The sequence below is a fragment of the Gallinula chloropus genome (genome assembly GCF_964237585.1).
Source record: "Gallinula chloropus genome assembly, chromosome: 5".
Classification (NCBI taxonomy): domain Eukaryota; kingdom Metazoa; phylum Chordata; class Aves; order Gruiformes; family Rallidae; genus Gallinula; species Gallinula chloropus.
Window position 1 is genome coordinate 27,614,927 of NC_140090.1, and position 19,675 is coordinate 27,634,601.

General features: G+C 55.0%; 1 protein-coding gene across 1 annotated transcript in view; it reads right to left on the reverse strand.

Annotated features, from left to right (window-relative positions):
* Window positions 1–1,550: 1,550 nt before the first annotated feature.
* Window positions 1,551–19,675, reverse strand: part of PCBP3 (poly(rC) binding protein 3) — a 44,401-nt gene continuing 26,276 nt past the window's right edge. Inside the window, exons 8-14 of the mRNA XM_084264766.1 lie at window positions 17,289–17,363; window positions 14,313–14,354; window positions 10,213–10,291; window positions 9,407–9,466; window positions 6,498–6,550; window positions 3,505–3,674; window positions 1,551–1,819 (exon numbers count right to left, since the gene is read on the reverse strand). Of these exons, the coding sequence (XP_084120892.1) occupies window positions 1,783–1,819; window positions 3,505–3,674; window positions 6,498–6,550; window positions 9,407–9,466; window positions 10,213–10,291; window positions 14,313–14,354; window positions 17,289–17,363 (516 nt within the window). The 3' untranslated portion in view covers window positions 1,551–1,782. The remainder of the gene's footprint in view (window positions 1,820–3,504; window positions 3,675–6,497; window positions 6,551–9,406; window positions 9,467–10,212; window positions 10,292–14,312; window positions 14,355–17,288; window positions 17,364–19,675) is intronic.

Sequence of the window (19,675 nt, forward strand, 5' to 3'; positions counted from 1 at the left end):
CACGTGGCCTCGAGCAAACCCACTCCCTTCGCCCTCTCTGAGCCGCGCCGAACAGCTGCACCAGACCATCTGCTAGGGAAGGGGTGCCCGTAAGCCCCCGCCTATCCCTGGCTCCGCTGGCGTGGTGGCATCACCCAGCATCCCCACTGCAGCCCTGTGGGAGCGCCGACCAGTCGGCGCTGGGGCAGGAAGAGAGAAAAGGAAAGGCCACCAAGTCTTGGGGCCTTTATATTCCCCATGTGGTACGGCACAAAGATGGATAGTGTGGCGGCTTTAGCTGCCCCAGGGGCATGGTGGAGCCTGATCCTGAAAGGTGCAGGAGGAAATGAGCAGATGGAAAATGTATCTTCCTTCCTGGAGAGAGGAGAAGTCAAGGGTGGAAGGAGAAGGGAGGGCTGGGCACAGAGGGTGGTGGGGAAGGAAGGGTCTGGGGCACAGACATGGCAGACCTGTCCAGACAAGAGGGCAGTAAGAGATGGTTGCTGTCATTCCCTAACTTGGGAATTAATCTTGAGGAAACCCAAAGCGTTTCACAGGCCACGTGCCCTCCTTTGCAAAACAGAAAGCTCAGAATCACTCGGGATGTTCTCCAAATAAACCCAAATACAATGATGGCGATAACAACCACCAAGCTTTGTATACAACCCCCACCACCTTCCCTCCGAGCCAGCTAAAAAAGGGTGCGGGAGGATGCAGAGGGAAGGATGAGGCTGGAGATGGTGGTGGGGAGGGGTGGGAGGTGGAGCGACCCAGGAGAAGAACAGTCGGAGCCCATTCATAGCAGAGCTGCACAGACATTTATTGAACACAAACAACGACAAACACAGCCGGCTCACAGAGCTTTCTGAGCTATCATCCCAAGGTTTTGCTCGTGGGGATTGTCTAAAGAGTGCTTTCCAAGGCCGCTGGGAAATGAATCCTGCCGGGCTGAAGCCCTCCCACTTCCAGTTTGTTAAAATAATAAAAGAGGAAGCATATTTCTGCATGTGTGTGTGTGTGATTCCCTTCAGTCAGTATGGAAAATGGCTTGTCTGGACCCTGCCATGTTGCCAAGAGAGAAGTAGTCTGCGGGCGAACCCATGCGTGCACGTTGGCCGGGCTCCCGCACGTTCTGCTTCCCAGATAGTGGAGGGGGGTGGGATGCAGGGGGGTAATGGGGTGGGAACTATGCCTCACCCTGAGGGCAGGGATGTGGGGTCGCCAAGGTGAGCCGGGAGAAGCAAAGCAAGCCAAGAGGGAGCTTGGTCAAAGGAGGGGAGGTGGAAAAAGTTAAGAGCACTCTGAAGCACAACACAGCTCTAGGCGGCCGCCACGCATCTGTACCCCACAGCGAGGACCGCCAACGTCAGCTCAAATCCTGTAAGGAGCTACGCTAGACTGACACAGAGACCCCCTCATCCTCTGAAGTCTTGCCAGCAGAAAGACGAAACCAAACAACCCACCCCCCCATCCCCATCCCCACAGCCCCCACCCCCCACCCCCCCCCTTCACGGTCGCCCCGAAAAGCAGATGAAGTAATTACACCATTATGCTGCAAACAAGGACCATAACCAAAGAGATTCGGAGCAGCCTCGGGAGCACAGTAAGGAGCTCATAAAGAAATGTTCCCGTGTGTGCATATGCGTGTGTATTTATATATATATATATATATATCCGTTAGTAAAGAAAGAGTATCTGTGGAGGCAAGGGGAAGACGGTAAATGTACAGGCAGTACAGGCTGGGTGGAGTGCCGGTGGCTGGAGAGGGTCGGGTGGTGCGGAGTGGAGGATGGTGGATGGAAATTAGAGTGCGCCCATTCCAGTGACCTCAGACGTCAGCCTAGAATAGACAGGGGCAGAAAGAGGGGTGGGGGGGAAGAGAGACAAAAACAAAGCGCTTAATAACCGGAGCAGAAAAGAAAACGAAGACCCTGTGGGGCACTGCTCCTCCTCCTGCCTACGCCCTGCTCCCACCGAGGGGCAGAGCATCCCTGGGTGGCTTGAGCACGTGGGGCTCGGTGCAGGGCACAGAGAGGAGAGCCAGCTTGATGTTTGGCTATGATGCCGTCTCCTCGCTGCTGCCAGGTAATGCCCATCGCAGGCACTGCGCCGTGGCAGGGGTGCGACCCACCAGGGTGCTGGCAGGGGACATCCCAGCACACAGCAGTGTCACTTCCACTGGCGTCCCTCCCGCAGAGGACAGGCACCTGTCCCAGCTCACTCAGCTGCTTCTTCGTTCTGCTCTGGCTTTCAGATCTAGGGGAGTGGCTGAGCTGTGCCCCATCCTGCCTCTGCCATGGGCCGCAGCTCAGCCAGCCCTTCCCAGTAACAGAGCCGCTCGTTTTTCTTTTCTTTCTCTCTCTTGTCTCAAGAGGTTGGAGGGGTGGGGGGGAGGAGGTTGGCAAGGAGCTGTGGGGGAAGCCGCTTGGCCATGCCCGTGGGCAGGGGGCCGGTCCCGTCCCTCTTCTGAGCAGCTGGAGAGGTGCTGTGGGTGCGGGCAGAGGGGCAGCAGGGCAGGATGGGATGGTGGAGGTCTGCTGAAGGTCAGGGCTGAGGCGGGTTGGGTGCAAGGAGGAGAAAGCATGTACAGGCCTCATCGGCAGTCCCAGCCCACACCCCAGTGAACATCGGAGTCGCTGCCAACAGCCCCATCCCGCCCCATCCTCAGGACCCTGCCGGCAGCCTCCGGCAGCCTCCATTGTGGCACCGACTGCCCACGACGCAGGGCATGGATGTACCAGGCGGGCGCCAGGCCGGCGAAAGGCACCCTCTCCCCTCACGCTCCCCGTCCGCGAGTCCACAGGCGCAAACAGGTCTGTGTGAGCACCCTGGGCATGGCTCACCGCCGGCACGGAGCTGGTCCCCAACACATCTCCAGATACACCTCCCCTTCACAGACCCCCTGCCAGATCCCTCCCACCCCAGGTATGACCCCCGTGTCCCAGGCTCGGACTCTGCAAAGTCCTGCTGCGCCAAGCTCTTGAGCATGAAAAGGAAGCAATCAGGCCGTTCCCATGTCTGGCATTTATTGGACCGATTCTTTTCACGGGATGGAGGAAGAGCCTTTGGGACGCCTGGAAGCACACGGAAGAAGCTCTGAGAGGTGGCAGTAAGTGATGCTGGGATCGCAGCGAGCAGGTCCCAAGTGATGCCTCCCCACCACCGTCTCTGTTCCATCCCTGTCCCCATCCCCTGCCTCATCCGCAGGGAAAAATCAGCGGCGATTTTACCCACCCACGAGCAAAATCCTTGAGCGAGGGTGGCGGGTGGGCAGGCGACCGGCGCAACCCGCAGCAAAGCAGCTCCCAGTCCCCAGCCAAAGTGCCAGAGCTGGGGGGAGAGGTCCCGCTGCTGACGTCTGGTCCCCGCTCAGAGGTCTCAGCAAGCCACCATCCGTCCCAGCCGGCCTCAGGGAAGCCCCTCCTGGCCCGCGGTGCCGGGAGGGAGTACTGCTCCCACCGCACAGGCAGGAACGGGTTCGGCCGCGGCGGGTGGCGGCGGTGGAAGTCGGCGGGGGGGTCTCACCTGGCGTTGATGAGGTACTGAGCGAGGCTGATGTTTGCAGGGGTTCCTGTGATGGTAATTTGGCGCTCCGATGACCCTTCCGTGGCGTTGGCGATTTTGATCTGCGCTCCCGACATCTGCCGAATTTCATTGATTTTGGTCCCTTGGCGTCCGATTATGCAGCCTATTAGCTAGAAAAAAAGCACGGAGGGAACGTCTGAGAAGCGGCAGCTCCGGCAGCCACCGGCAGGGCGCGAGCACAACCGCACGGCGCCGGCTAAAAACCTTCCTCCCTCTGCCCTGGGGCGTCAGTGACCTTAATGCTCATGAAAACAGGAGAGGGACAGCCTGGGGGTGAATCCCACCTGCACTCGAGCACAGTCCTCCCAGGACACGTCCGGCAGCCTGCCCTGTTCTTTCCAGGGCAGATTGCAATTATCTGCACAATGATGCCTGGCATTTCAGGGTGCTTCAGGAGGAAGGGCAAGGCAGTACACCAGGCCTGTTACCTTCCCCAGGGATAGCCCAACCCTAAGTTGGCTATTTGACCTCAAACCTCATCAGCTGGTGCAGCTTTGATACCATCGATAGCTTCACATCGCTCACCCCATCCCATACTTCTTCTACCCTGCTGGAACACCCTCGCTGCAGCCTGTTACCCCCTTTGGCTCTTTCGGTACCATGCAAGGGTCTGGTGCGCACGCTGTTGGCAAGCAAGCACCACATGGCTTTGGTTGCCAGCAGAAGAGGAGAGTTCTACTTAAAAACATCTTTCACCCTCTGTGAAAAAAATTAGAGCCAGTTGGCTTGAATTTCCTCAACAGACTTCCAAAGGCTTGAATGTCCTCAATGGTCCTCCATGGCTTGAATTCCCTATACAGTCTTCAATGGCTTGAATGTCCTCAGTGGTCTTTGTTCTCTCACTCATTTCCACATCAGATTACAGTTCCCTCAAGCACTTCCACCACCTGGCAACGCATATCGAGAGGTCCAACTTTTCCAACACAGCCACATGGTGTTTCCACACGCCCTGCTTGGCCATCAGCATTTGAACTCCTTTCCAAGGTGTCACACCTGGGAATTTTGTAGGTGGGACATTCACCTTGGCAGCTTCTGGACTTTAGTCACCGTCTGTAGAAGCAGAGACGACTACTCCTCCAGAAGTTCAATGGTCCTGTTGTCAGATCACGGGGCTACCTTAGTGGTTTCTCCTATAGGGACCTGAACACGCACCCCACTGCAGGACTGGAAGAGTAGCTACAGTTCAGCCCAACAGCCATCCATCCTGATCTTCATGGTGCAGAAATAACTCAAGAGATGCTTCAGCCAATAGATATCCCTTGTAGCTGGGAAGACCTGAGGAGCCAAAGCCGTTTGGAGAGAGACGTTCAGCAACATCCACGTGTCTCTGCAGAGCGTCCACATTTCTCCCAGCAGTCGGAGGAGTGATGGGCTTTCCTTCAAGTCTCCTTTCTCTGTAGTGCAACCACAAGTTGATCTGTACCACCACAACATGTCCATAGACCCTTTGCTTTCAGAAAGCCAAACCTGCCCTCTGCTAGCCGGAAAGGTGGCAGCCGGAACTGACGAGCCTTCCAAGCCCCAAGAGACAGAGCTGAGCTAAGGAGGCGTTTTTCAGCAAGCAGGAAGGCATGGGTGATGACATTTAACGCTGTGCAGGTCAGGTGAGAGCCAAGCCTTTCACGAGTGAATGCTCCGAGCACTCCCTGGTCCCGTGGCAGATCCCTTGTCACGTTAAAGAGGAGGAAGGGCCCCTTTGCAAAGGGTTGGTTGATCTTCCTGAAGATGCCATCATTGCTTCTGGGATCACAGTCCCCCAGGCTCCATAAGACATGGCTGTTACAACCTCGGGAGTACCTGCAGAGCTCCCCACAGACTCCCAGAGAGGAGTCCTCGCTGGATGGACAGAAGCAGACCTGGCCCTATTGCCACCAGGCTCCTCCACAGAGCCCTCCTGCGGTGGTTGGCCCCGAGGTGAAGCATCTCTGAGGGGTCTAGCCAGCCAGCAGATGCTCAGAAGCCAATGCACCACAACATCTCTCAGGTGGAAGGAAGAACTGAGAGCATCTCAGAGGTGCCACCCCAGCTGCAGCCAGGCTCGCTGCCCTTCCCTTGCGCTGCCACGTGCTGGCCAACAGCTGGAAGAAGTGGCAACAGCTGCCAGTCCCAATCCATACACTCCCAATGAAGATGGTGATGGAGATGGGAACGGAGACTGGAAGTCATGCCCCTGCTTGACCCGACCCTGACTCAAGCACCCGCTGGTTATCAATCCATGGAAACTGGTCGGCTAGTCCAGAAGCAAGTGAGACCCTTGGATCCAGGTGCTGGCTGTGTTGGGCACTTCACCCCACCTCCTCCTCCCACCTGAGCATCACCAAGCACCCTCCTTGCACCCAGCACGGTGCCCAGCATGACTCCATCCTTCTCCTCCCATCGGAACATCCCAGTCCAACATCCACTTTGCCGCAATGCCTCCATCTGTCAGACCCAAAACCTGACTGCCACCAGTACTACGGTGAGACACGTCCCCCAAAAGCTTGTGTGATGCTTTGTGGCATCAGAAACGCTATTTACTTACCTCCTCTCCACCCCCTCCCCAGTAGCTACACTGGAACCAGCACCAGATGAAACCATTATGGTTTAATAAGGGCTCTGGAGCTCTCTCCCCATCCCAGTGCTGTCAACTGGGCATGTTTCATGAGCACTCAGTTCACTTGGAAAGGGAAAGGAGCACTAAGGGGGATTGTACCCAGGAGAGCTACCAATGAGGTCAAGTCCAGGGGGGCCTTTGTGCTGCAGGCTGGTTCTGGACAGACTGCACATGGCATGGGTGAACCCGGCATAGGAGCATCTCTCCATATATTTAACAAAGCCATATATGCTTGCAGCTTATATATGTATATATACCCACACATATACACACACACACACATATATATATGTGTGTATACACGCACACACATGCCGAGGAAGCACTTGGATTTACTTACATCATTGGGAATGGTGAGTTCATGAGTACTGGCCGGGGGACTGGCATCCAAACCTGGGCATATGCAAGGGAAAATGGTTATAACTCGCAGAGGCAGCGCGGCGGAGCTCCGCTGCTCTCCCACAACAGTCAGCACTGCAAAAGCTGCGTCCTGCTCCGGGGCGGGGAGGGGAAGGGGATCACACACTCTGGTACAAGGAGGAGGAGGATGGTTGCTACCTGACCGTGCTGGAAGCTGGGTGCCACTTTCACCCCCCTGCATCCCTGGAGCTGTCCTCGCCTTGCTTCCCACCCTCTGTCCTCCCCCTGGGAATGCCTTCAGAGGAGGGTGCTCCTCTTGGAGAGAGGTGGGAAAAGCACCTTCCCAGGAAGCTCTCCTCTACACAGCAGTGGACAGCTGCCAGTTGGGAAACCCAACCCTCAGACAGCGCCAGGGTTGTCCACATGCCCTCCAGCCCTCGTAACTTGTCTGCTTGGTTGCCCTGACACTGGATTCCCCAGGGGATCCGGCAGAGTGGCAGCCTGCAAAGCACTCTGCAAGCTTAAGTCCCCCAGACTTGTGCCCTGAATTTATGCCAGGCTGCTAAGACACATTTGCCAGCTGGACCCAGGACCGATGGTTCCTCCTAACCCTGAGGGAAAACACCGCAAACTACATGGAGATTTAGAGTCTGCTTCCCTACAGCCCGACACAGCCAGGAGCAAAGGCAGCAGTGTGCTTTGCCCCAGCCTCTCCTGGCCACTCTGCTCCATGCCAGGAAAGGCTGGGGCCAGCCCTGGAGCACAGCATGCTGTAACGCTCCCAGGCCAGGTCGAAGCCTGCCTGTCCCACTGCTTTCCATCTTCCCATCCATTAGGGATGTCATATGCCAAGTCTGCAAGACAGAAGCTGCTCGATGGCATACAAGAATACGTGGTGACCTCAAAAAAAACCCAACCAACCTTCATCCGTAGGCTATGAACTACTGAGGAAGGCTGTTAAGAGCAGCATGTGCAAGAGTCCAAGGCACTTGTGCGGAGAAAAGAAGCACAAGGAGGGCAGAACTGCTGGGCTGCTGCAACACAAGACAACGGCAGCACAGAACCTGCGGTCACCCAACCCATCAGGGTTTCCACATACTGCACAGCACCATGGTGCTGCCTTAACCACGTGATGAGCGAGTCCTCCAAGCCGTGGCCAAGTACTGCTGGTCTGCACTTCCATCGAGGTCCTCTGCAACGAGGAAGAGGAGTTCCCGGCCAGTTTTTTTCCCCAGCAACAGCCGCCCAGGATTTAAACCCCAGCAGGTCTGAACTGGTGTCTGTCCGTGACCAGGCACTGTCAGAGCGAGAGTTCTGAAATACTAAAATGAAGCCTTAGGTTGCAATCCCCTTTAAACATCACCCCGAGGAAGGAGAACATCGGGTGTCTTCGGTTCGCTCTCACATGATCCCTGCCCATCCCCAAACGCAGCATCCTGGTTGCACCTCCCTTGCAGCGACCCATCGCCTGGGTACACACGCTCGCAGGAGGCCTCTCTGCTGCTTGGGAGCCCATGGAAAGGCAGGGAATGGGGTGAGACCCTTTGCCCGGCAACCCTCTGCCCTCCTTCATGTGTGCTATTGCCAAATCCTGTACAAACCAGCTCCTGCCTGGGGCAATGCTTAACCCTGACTTCATTGCACGCTGCACTGGAAGAGATGTTTCATCTGCCCTGCATCAGCTTTCACACCAAGCCTCCTTCCAGTCTAAGGGCAGATGGATGGCATCTACTGCAAGGACATACCCCCCAGTCTATGGGCATCACAGTCTCTTGGCCTTGTGCTACAAGGTTCAGCTGAGTAGCAGCGTGGGTACGGCAGATGTCTGTGGGAGGGAGCACAGCGCCGGAGACAGGCTCAGAGAAGCACTGAGGGACCCCGGGGTCTTTGGAAACACAGGCTGGGCTCCTCTGATCCAGAGATAGGGCCCCTTGCCCCACGGTCAGACGGCACTGGCACTGCTGAATGCCCTTTGGAAATGCAGTGCCACAGTACTGCGCCAGTCCCGCGTCAGGACAGCCATTGAGGAATGGCCACATCCTTTCCCATTGCCTGAAGATGGGTTATTTTAGCCTACCAGACCCTCCCTGATACAAACACCTGCAGTCCCTGACATCAGGGGGTCAGGGTAGAACTAGTGCCTCGGGTACGCAGAGAATGAGGCTGCACAGGTTGGTGTAAGGAAACCTGTCTTTGTGAAATCTGTCTTTGTGATAGTCTCGTGGGGTGTCTTTCCTTGGGCTGCGGTGGCTTACGTAGTTAATTGGTGTCCCCAGGCTCTTTGGAGGTGCGTGAGTGACTCACATACCCTGGGGGCACCCCGAGGAGGAGGTCTGGCTCCAAGCGTCTTTGAGCCTCCGGGTCCTGGGATAACTCCTCTGAGTAAGGGCTGGTTATAAAAGGTGAGCACATTCGGCGCATAGGGATGAAGGAGCAGAACAACTGACATCAATCAGCGCTTCTCCAAGGTTCCAGCCACGCTTTGGCTCCTCGGGGTCCTGTCCAAAAAACCCAGCTCACCCCAAGCGGCGTCGGGGCGGCTAAACCCCTGCCTCAGCTCTGTTCCCACGGGTGTTCTTCTACTGTTTCTGAGCAAAGTTTATGCAAAATGAAGTGGAAGAACAAGTGCGATGACTCTGATCCATCCCTTCTGTTACACAGACGGCTGGTAACGTACAAGCACCAAAAAACCAAGGCAATAAAATCCTCCATACACAGGAGGACGATGGCAGGCACGGCCCTGCCCGGTCTCTCCCTGCCCACCAAGAAAACCTACCGCCCTCTCCACAAACACTACAGTTCCTCTCAGGGCACAACAGCGGCACGGTCCTATTTAAGGAAGAGATTTCAACAGACGCCTGCTTATTTCCCTGGAGCTTTGTGCTTTACCTGATGATTGGCCCATCAGATTTTGAGCTTCTTCGGAGGAATGTAAGGGCAGCTTTTCTCCTGAAGAGCAAAGAAGAAACAGGTTTAATGCTTTTGCCTTCGAGGAGATAAGCAATGTCACTTCATCTAGGAAGCTCAAAATATGATGAACATACTGTCAGAAAAGGCATTTCCAACCGGCACTTTGACTAGCAAGCAAATAAAAGTACTTTTAAGTATCTCCATCCCCTGCGTGCTATCTGCTCCCCAGGTCACTGTGAAACCGCCAGCCTTGGGGATGAGGCTGCTGAGCCACACGGCGTCTGCCCGTACTCCCATCAACGCGGCTCCTTCCCATCGTTCTGCCCAGCGCTGGGATGCCATCCCGCCTGGCTCTGCTCCCTGCAGATGCCGGGGCAGCATCCCTGGCTGGCGCTGAGCCGTTCCCCTGTGGGAAAGCGGGTATGTCCCATCAGGGTCCGGATCAGTGTGCAGCGAGGGATGCTGCTTCCCCTCTGGACGGGGAAGGATGGGAGTGGTGCTCATCGCTTCTGCTGGGAAAACCAGCAAAACTGGGAGCAAGGCAAGCGTGGCTTCACAGGAGCAGTCCAGGCGTGCACGGTTAATGGCTGAGAGCTCACCCGTGAGCGCCATAACCCCCAAACATCCGTCCTGTCTCCCTGACAGCCTTTCCCAATGGACACTGAACTTCAGCTTTACCTGCCCTGCTCTTTTCTGTTAAATAGCACAAGTTTAGAAAGAGAAAGAGAAAGAAACTCTACAGGTAAGAAGAGAAGGATATCTAGAAAGGGTGTGTGGGTACGTACCAGGGAAAGCGGGGGTGGTCTGTCCAAGGGGAGTAAAGGGGGTTTGCTGCATAGCCAACTGGTGGAGCTTGGTCAACTGCTGAGGGGTAGGAGGGACATTAGAGCTAAGAAGGTTATTATCATAGAGTACAACAAGTCACACCGAAAATCAAGAATGAAATTATAACGGAGGGGGAGGGGGGAGAGGGAGGAGGGAAAGGGGAAGGGGGGGATAAATAAAACCCAAAGAAAAAAACTAAACCAAACCAAACCAGGAGGCCATGGCACAGCATGGCAAAAACATCAGCAGAAGGACTTGGCCTGGGTAGGATGCAATAAAGCCCAAATCTTTGGCAGAAGTGCTTGGTCAGGGTCTGAAGTACGATACCAGCAAGAAGCCCATCCTCAGTTTCCAAATGGTTCAGCTCCATCACCATGTGCCAGCGGCCACCTTGGCACACGGCTGGCTGCTGCCTGCGCCGTTTCCAGCTGCTGCCTTCCCCTGCTGGGCTTGGCAACCCGTGGGGAGAGGCTGCTCCTCGCTTCAGGGTAGCTTCAGAGCAGAGAGGCCATCTCAATGGGCCAGAAGAGCCTCTTCGTGCTGCTGGAACCGCTCATCCACGCAGCAAATGCTTCCGCGCCGCACCTTGGCTGGGAAGACGGACAGACGGTGGCTCTCCACGTCAGTGCGTTCCGAGCGCGAGCCCCTTATAAGGGTGGGGAAAATACGGGCTTCAGCCATGACCAGTAGGTATTTCAGATCCTTGTATCCCTTGTAGGTTTGCGTGCCTGTCTCAGAAAGTGGCTGGCTAGAGAGGAGTTTGTTTGGAATACATTTTGTGCTCTATTTCACTGCTCCCAATTAAAAAAGCAAACCAAACCAAACCAAACCAAACCAAACAGGCCCGATGAAACAAAAGAAACCAAACCAAACTGGGCTGAAGTCTAGCGGTGAGTGGGAGGGAAGGTCTTTATCATGACCTCCTTCTCAACGATCCTGCAGGCGCTCACAGAGCATTCCCGGGATCTCCTCATTCCCCAAAAGCAATCTGCCCCTTGCACTCTCGGTGCTGTGGCGTGGGAGAAGGAGGAGTTAAGATCTCTGAGTTTTGAAAGGGGGAAAATGATACTCAAAAACCTCCTGGCTCCTGCAGCGTGGCTTGGGGCTGGGGGGGGGGGAAGCGTGGGTAGGTCTGGCTGGCAGCACTAGGGGGAAGTGCTGGAGGGACCAAACCGGGGAGGGGGACTGAGCACACAGGGGAGAGACTGGAGGGAAGCAGCGGGGAGGGGAAGCACCTGCAAGTCCCTGGAGGTACCCAAGGGAGCCTTGCCTAGCACAGACGCAAGGACTTCCAGCCTCTGCTGGCTCAGGGAGAGATCTCGCCGCCCTACAAGAAGAGGTGCGTGCGCATCTCCCTGGGCAGCATGGAAAACAAGCTGCAGGCGTTGCTACGGCACGGCCCATACAGCACTGGGCCATCGCTCTTGCCGGCCAGCAGGGGCACCGGCAACCCCTGCTTTTTAATCTAAGAACTATCTCGTTTTCTACAGAGTGCACTCCTTGTTACCACCCGTCCCACCAGCAGAAGTCCACACAAAACCTCCTGTCTCTTTGCCGGTACTGCAGAGCGGTGCAGAGCCCCTCGGGCTCTGGCTGTGCCCCCGGGGCAGGGGTCCTGCTTCACCTGATGGGGGAAAACACACCAAAATCCTTTCTTGTACTGATCTAGAAGAGCTTTAGGACATAATTTGGGTAGCAGTGTTTAGCAAACCCCAAGCAAGAAAAGCCTGCAAGAGGGGAGGATAGCTGTGCCAAGGCACTGAAGGGAAAGCTGCTTGTGGTGTGTCAAACACCTCCCCTCCTGTTTCCTAAGAAAAGCTGAAAGCAAAAAGCCTGAAAAGTGTTTATTCCAACCCCACAGACCAGAGGGGAGCTGCCGCACCGGCACTGCTAGGAGAGATGGGATGGGACAGCAGCGTCAGGCCCAATGTACAGCCACACTGAGGCACCCACAGCACCAACACCCGGTTCCATCTTGTGGGTGAATACCCAGAGGCGATACCCTCGTTTGGGAGATGTCCCGCTCTCAACATCTATTTCACTCCCAGCTTCTGCAGCCATCCTTTCATCTCCCACCACAAATCTCACAGGTAGCTATGGAACACATCCTGAATGACTTACAAGTATACCCAAACCTCTGAAAGACCTGGGTGGGTTTTACCCAGGGTAGAAAATCAGAGGCTCTTATTTTAACCTTGGCATTCAAAATTATGCCCACTCTGCAGCCACGAGTCTGCAAAAGGGCACCCACTGAACACAGAAGCCCCAAAATCCCATTCAAGACAAGATTCTGCACTGAGTAGTGCTTAAAACAACCAGTCCTCGCGAGAGAGCTACGAGAGTAAGGATGGACCCCGTGGTCCCCATACAAAGAACATGTCCTGGGTCTCAGCAAACCTGCTGGAGTGGGGCAGGGCGCAGCCAGCCAATGGAGTGAGGATATTTTATTCCTGCCAAGCACCAAGGAGAACATCAAGCTGTTGCAAAGGGAAGCCAGGACAGGGACAAAGACTGCATCGATGCACCCTCCCTAAATACACAGGTTGGTTTGTTTATATTCCACTTGGGGAGTGAAAGTGAAGCGTGATTAAGAGGATTTCCGAGCGACCGTCCCATCAGGCTGCGCGAAGTACAGACATACTTGCAGGGAAAGCCAAAGCCTCCACTGAATGGGGTGAAATCGGATCAAAACATCAAAACCCAGCCTAAAGCTCCTCACCGTCCCACAGGGAGCAAGCATTCAGGAGGGGGACACCCTTCCCCCCCTCCCCAAACACACGACAGCCTCGCGCCATTCTCAGCCACGCACAAAGTAATCCCAGGATTTAAGACCCTGATGGACCCCTCAGAAAGGGGAACACTGAGCTACACCAAACTCTTGCTGTCTGTGGGCTGATTAGAGAGGACTCGCCACCCAAACCACACTGCTTGCAGACAAGCTGCACCCCTCTGTGCTCAGCCCCTGCTGCAGACCCCTGACTCACAGGCACGCTCTGTGATGGGGCTCGCCGGGTATTTTATCCCCTCTGAAACACATTTAGAGAATTCCAGCTTTTCCCAAGAGCTCCCCAGTCAGTCACCTCACCCCCAGGAGCTGAGCAGCTGCCTGCTGCCGGCATCGCAGTGCCTCACTGCTGCTTTTATCAGAGCAACCCTTTAAAACAGACTCGCTTTGCCCTTCCATTGGCACGTTTACACACTGATGTGCCGGCAGATGTTCCCTACACAACCCCCCAAAATGTGCCGTGGCCCCAGGACCCATCCCAGGCACGAGAGCATGGCACGAGCATCAGCCAAACCCATCTGCACCACAAACCTGAGCAGCGAACGACCTGTCTCCATGCTGAGGAGCACAAGAGCGAGCGGGTACCGTCCCTCATGATTCCCCTGCACCCCTTCTCCAGGTGACAGAGAGCCAAACCTGGCAAGGCAGCCATCAAACCAAGGGTGACCACTTCGGTCCAGGGTCCAGCTCAGAGCCCTCAGCAAGGTGAGATCCGGCAGCAGGGTGGGTGCCCATCCTCTCCATCCCATGTGGGGATGGGGGGTGGGGGGTGTGCCATTTTGCCCGGCCTCAGCACCTTCCTCCACATCACCCAGATGAGGACCCCTGAGAGACACATTCCCCCTGCCCAGGCTTCAAGCAAGAAACCACACATGAACTCTGGCATCTCCCCACCCCACCAAGGGGCTCAGCACCTAGATAAGCCCTTGGCCTACCAACATTTTAAGGACGAGGAGGAAACAGAGGGTCTTTTTTTTCCTTCCCTTTTTTTCTTTTCTTTTTGCTTGTTTTGATGATTTCGAGGCACAAAATGCATAGAGCACGGTTTGTCTCAGAACAAAGGGATAGCACTGAGCAATGCAATGAATTTAGCATCAGGCCAAGTCCTCAGAAGTGATAATGTTAAAGGCTACTCAAGGTATTACAGATACTACACATGGCCAGTTACTTTGAAAATATGCTATTAATATTATTGCCTAATATTAATATCAGGTGAACCAACAACAGCATGCAAGTGATGTCAAAGGGTGTAAGAAAAATGAAGGTAAAACTCACATCCGGGTGTGGAATGGCGTATTGTCCCTGAATTGTATAGGCCTGCAAAGGAAAAAGAACCAAAAAAAACAAAACAAAAACAAAAAAACCCATGTTATTAGGGCTGGAGGGAAGCATTGGCAAAGCCCCGTGCCTCGGCGGAGACTGCTGTCCCCGGGCTCTGCTCCTCCCTGCCTGACACGGGGGGTAAACGCCAAAGAGGGGCTCAGCTCCCAATCCTGCCCACCCAGGACCCCACACTACCCCCAAAAATCCAAGCACAGGGAGCTGAGCGTTACACCATCATCACACAGCATCTAGTCTCACTCCGCTGCCAGTGACAATGGGGTGCAGGGTCTGGAGTTTTGACTTAAATGGATTGATTTTTGAGGCTGGGGGGCAGGAGGGAAGCACATTCCATGCTGTGCTGCGTTAAATTCTCTGGGACAGAGAGTCTGTGGGGTGTGAGGGAGCCATACCCCTCTGATCGAAGGGCTTGGGCAGCATTTGGCTCTTCCAAAGGGAAGGAAACACCTCTTTAAAGGTGCCAGAATTGCAGGGAAATTTGGCATGGCTGTGCACAAGGCTTCATCCAACCAGAATCAGCCATGTAGTGGATGCACAGTGACATCACCACCGCCCTTGGTGCCTAAATGCGAGCCAGTGCAGTGAGCCTCCCTGTATTTTTGGGCGCACAACCCTTTTAACAGGCTTTACATCCAACCCAGTATATCCCAGTGTGCAAAACCAGCTGGGCAGCGTGGCGGTGATGTCTCGCCCAGTGTGTTAAGGGCTCAGGGACAGGCTGCAATGCCTTTCACCTAACTGATAAACCCATGCTGGTGCCTGCCAAGCAAATGGATATAGTGGTTCTGCTCTAATCTGTAGCAATCCTTTCCTCTTTTATACATGCAAATAAGCACCGTGGTGTGTAATGAGCCCGATATTTAGGACTTAAACCAGCTAGCAAAACGTATCATCTCACTGGTTGACACGTTAATTCGGATGATTTTGAAAGAAATGGCAAGAGAGATGGAGAACACTTTCAAAAGGGAGAGTAAAGATAGCTGAGGGAAAGAGGAAAGAATTAATAAATTTAAAAGAAAAAAAAAGCCCTCTCAACCTCCTGCAAATTTGCTACTGCAAAGAAAAAAAAAAAAACCCAAACCAACCCAAAAACCAAGCCCAAAAGTCCTGGAGGAGGGAGGAGGCAAAGCCCTGTGCCTAGAAACAGCTGTGCCAGTGCCTGCTGGCATCGCAGCACAGTGGGCACTGGTGTGCCCGTGGCAGGGGCTGCTCCAACAGTTTCACTCTTCCCCGACCTTTTGATTTGGTCGCTGTTTTTGGGGCTGTTCGGGTTTTTTTTTTTAATTAGAAGAGTTGATTATAAAAGTTGATTAAAAGGCGGGAAGGTGTCTTGGACAGATGCAACCCAGCTCTGACAGCACCCACAGGCATGACGCCGGCTTGCTAAACTCGTCCATGGCCGATGGGCACTGTCCCTTTGGCAGCTGCCATTAGCCACTATGTTTCCCTCAGCCTGCTGAGCTCCTGCAGGTTCAACCCACCCTGAGCACCTCGTGCTGTCCCTGTCACCTGCTGTCCTCTGCCGTTCCAACACTCCCCTGGGATGGCAGGGAAGAGCTCCCATGTCAGAGTCGGTCACTTCTTCCCACAAGAGTCGCATCTGTGCAAGACCCCGACCTCTCACCAAGCAGGAGGAACGCTACCTCCATCTTACTCTCCCTTTTTGAGAAGAGAAGTTCACCGAGCAGCTGGACTCAAAGCTCTTTCCCAGGATGGCCGCTCAGACCAAATGGCACATTCATCCTGACGCTGGCAGTGACTCAGAGATGTGAATTCAGCACGCTGCCTGAAATAGCCTGTGCTTCGGGCTGCGCTCCCATCCTTCGTTTGCCCTTCTGGTATTTATTACGGTTGGGGAGAAAAGAAGCGACGTGTGTGGCAGCGTTTGAGGTAACTTCCTGACTCTACCTGGCTGCTGGAACCCCTGGAAAAGCCCCTGTCCTGATGGATACCCCTGCACCGTGATACGATGGCATCTACAGGCAGGTGGGAAAAGCTCACATCCCCTCCTAAAACCAGTTGCCTACTCAATCTGCTCCCATTTCACAAATCAGGTGCTGTGGGACCTGATTTCTGTTTGCAGAACAACCGCCAGCTCCTGTGGCACGTTATCTGCCAAAGGTGTCGGTTATCTGCATCCCACGGGCCGCCAGAAACAGCCCATCATGGCTTCAAGCCTGCGGACTGACCCCGGGTGGCGTCACCCATAGTGCTGCAATACGGGGCGTCCCGTGGGCAGAGCTGAGGGCCAGCTCTGCAGGTCATGGCGTTTTGGGGTGGGGGTCAGGAAGCAGCACCCCAAACTAGCCAAGCACTGATGATGGGGATGACCCTTTCACGGAGGCTCAGCACGGTCCTGGAGCGGTTGGAACGAGCTCTTCCCATCTCGGATCAATCACAGCTGCCCAAAGTTACTTTTGATGGGACCAGGGATGCCAGAAGACAAACCCTGGCAGACGCTGTGACAGTGTGGTCACAGCCTCCTCCTCAGTGAGGCTTTGCTCATTTTCTCCTTCCTGCTGGTAACTGTTTGGTTGGTAACTGGTGTGGAGCCAGGAGTTGAGACTGATGATCCTTACGGATCCCTCCCAACTTGGGACATTCTGTGACCCTATGATTCTCTTTGGTGCATGGGCTCTCAGCACCCCTGACACCCTATTTCCCCGGGACTCGCCCTTTCCTTCCCCTCCAGCAGCCACCGCAGGGAGCTAATCCCACCTCACCTACACTCTCCCACCCTGCCAGCGGTTCTGCAAAGAGCTTTCAGTCCACCTGCTGTGGCACGCAACGGATGGGATGACACCATGCAAGTCAGAAGGCAAGAAACCTGAGTGCACTAACGGGCAGCGGCTGGTGCTGCAGTAAAAGGCTGAGGTTGGCAGTGGAGGCTGCAAGCGGGTCGGCTCTTACCTGACCACCTGCAAAAATGACAGGGGTGGAGGCGGGCTTTGGGCGGTAGGGAATGGTGGCACCTTTTGGTGGGGACTAGGAAAAGGGACAAGGAGAGGGAGAGAGAACATTAGAAACAGCTTTCCTGAAACGGCGGCAAAAAGAGCGTTAGAAAGCACCCGACGGAGGGAGCACGGCCCCCGGGGCCGCTGCCAGCAACACCCGCACCAGGCAAACCGCGTTTCTGGACAGGAGGACACAGGGGAAATTGGAGTTTAATGGATGACGAGGACAACCTGGGGTACAGGAGATCCCCCGCCGAGGCACGGGCCCCCTAAATCGCTTCCCAGACCCTCTGCTGCCCTTCGCTCTCTGTAAAACCGCATCACCCAGTCTGGACTTGAGCTCGATGCTGGAATGCAGCGCCCTCCTCAAAACACCCCAAGTTGACCCTGGAGGTGCAGCGCGATGGAGATGTACAGCCATGGACCAGGCTTTTCATCCCTGGATGCCATGAGCCTCCCTGAGCAGCGCCTTTCTCTGCAGCCCGAGAGCTCTCATGTGCACGCAGCCTGCCCTGGAGAGGTACCAGCCCCACCGAGCACCAGGAGCTGCCGCACGGTATCAGGAGCATGGGCATGAGAAGGAGCGAGCAGCCTGTCTGAGCGACCCAGCATGATGTTTGACCTCACTCATCTTCCTCACCACCAGGACAGGGCCACCTTCAGGACTTGGTCTGGGCTATCGCCATCCAAGCTGGGGTGGGGATGGCTGCGTAGCGAGCGCTTCAAGGCACCATCGTTGTGTTCGACACTTCCCATATCCTGGTGGGACAAGTGGCAGCAATCACTTTGGCCACAGTCCTGAGCTCTGCAGAGCTCAGCAGAGCCAGTGGCCAGAAAGCACTCCTAGATGGCAACACCGGAGACCTTATCCTAGAGCTGGATAGTGGCAGCAGTCCATGTGAGCAGCCAGATGGACGCTGGCAGCTGAGGCACTCTCAGCCCTCCTCCTGCAGCAGCGTGACCTCCCTGCTGTGGCCTGAGCAGTACCTGGGTAGGTCCGAGCAGAAGCTTTAGTGATGCACATCAAGCGGTAGTGATGCGTCCCGTGGCGCACAGGATCTTCTCACCCAAGTTATCATAAACTCATCAAATTTGTTGGGTTGGTAGGGACCTTCAAAGGCCACTCAGTCCCCACTGAGCAGGGACACCTTTAACTGGAGCAGGTCGCTCAGAGCTTCATCCACCCTGACCTTGGATGTCTCCAGGGATGGGGCCTCCCCCATCTCTCTGGGCATCCTGTGCCAGGGTCTCACCACCCTCAGAGGGAAGGGCTTCTTCCTAATATCCAACCTAAGAATCCCATTTTCTAGTTTAAAACCATCACCCCTCATCCCATTGCTCCATGCCCTTACAAACAGTCCTGCCCAGCTTTTCTGTAGGGCCCTTCAAGGACTGGAAGGGGCTTGGAGGTCTCCCTGAGCCTTCTCTTCTCCAGGCTGCACCAGCCCAGCTCTCCCAGCCTGTCTTTGTAGGAGAGGAGCTCCAGCCCTCTGAGCATCCTTGTGGCATCCCCTGGAGCCACTCTGAGAGGTCCATGTCCTTGTGCTGCATCCCCAGACTGGACACAGCACTGCAAGGCATCTCACTAGAGCAGGGCAGAGGGGGAGAATCAAAATTCTCTCTATTGGCTTTCTCTTTAACGTAACTAACAAGCCATAGAAGATATTTTGAAGGTTTCTAGGGATCAGGAGAGATTTCAGATACAAGCTTCCTGCTTCTACCCGCAGTGAAGCAACCCAGCTGCTGCTACGTAAAGACAGGCGCTACCAAACACAGTACCTCATGGAAAATTCCTCACTTTTTTCCTGTACATTCTTCTAGATGTCTGCTTGTAGCCGAGTGGCAGGTCCCCCTCTTGCTGCCAAGCACAGGCCTGCGGGAAAGCTGCACCATCAAAGCACAGCCCCTGTAACCCCAAACCTGCTGCTGCTTTTACTGTGTTACAGATCTTGGAGGGGACGAGCGAGGATTTCCATGGTCAGGTAATTTAAGACTAAAAGATTTCTAAACAGCATCTCCTGAACTGGTGAAGTCCCTGATTCCAGTCAATGAGAACACTCAGCATCCCCTTTCTTCAGTCAGTGAGAACTTATAACAAAGCTGCAAGCATCTCCTTGGCCCCATTGCTGCCACCGGCCAGAGCATGACCTGGAGTCAGTGTCCAGCATCCAGCTCCAACTGCACTCCTCTGGCAGCAGTGTATCTGCCTGAGCATCCCTGGGCTCCTGCCCGAGCATTTCTCCCAGCAGCAGTGGGGAAGGTGGTTCATGGCAGTTCCTCCTGAGCTGCGCTGCTGACAAGCTGAAATCGCTTACATTCGGTTCTGCCGCGCCTCCACCAAGC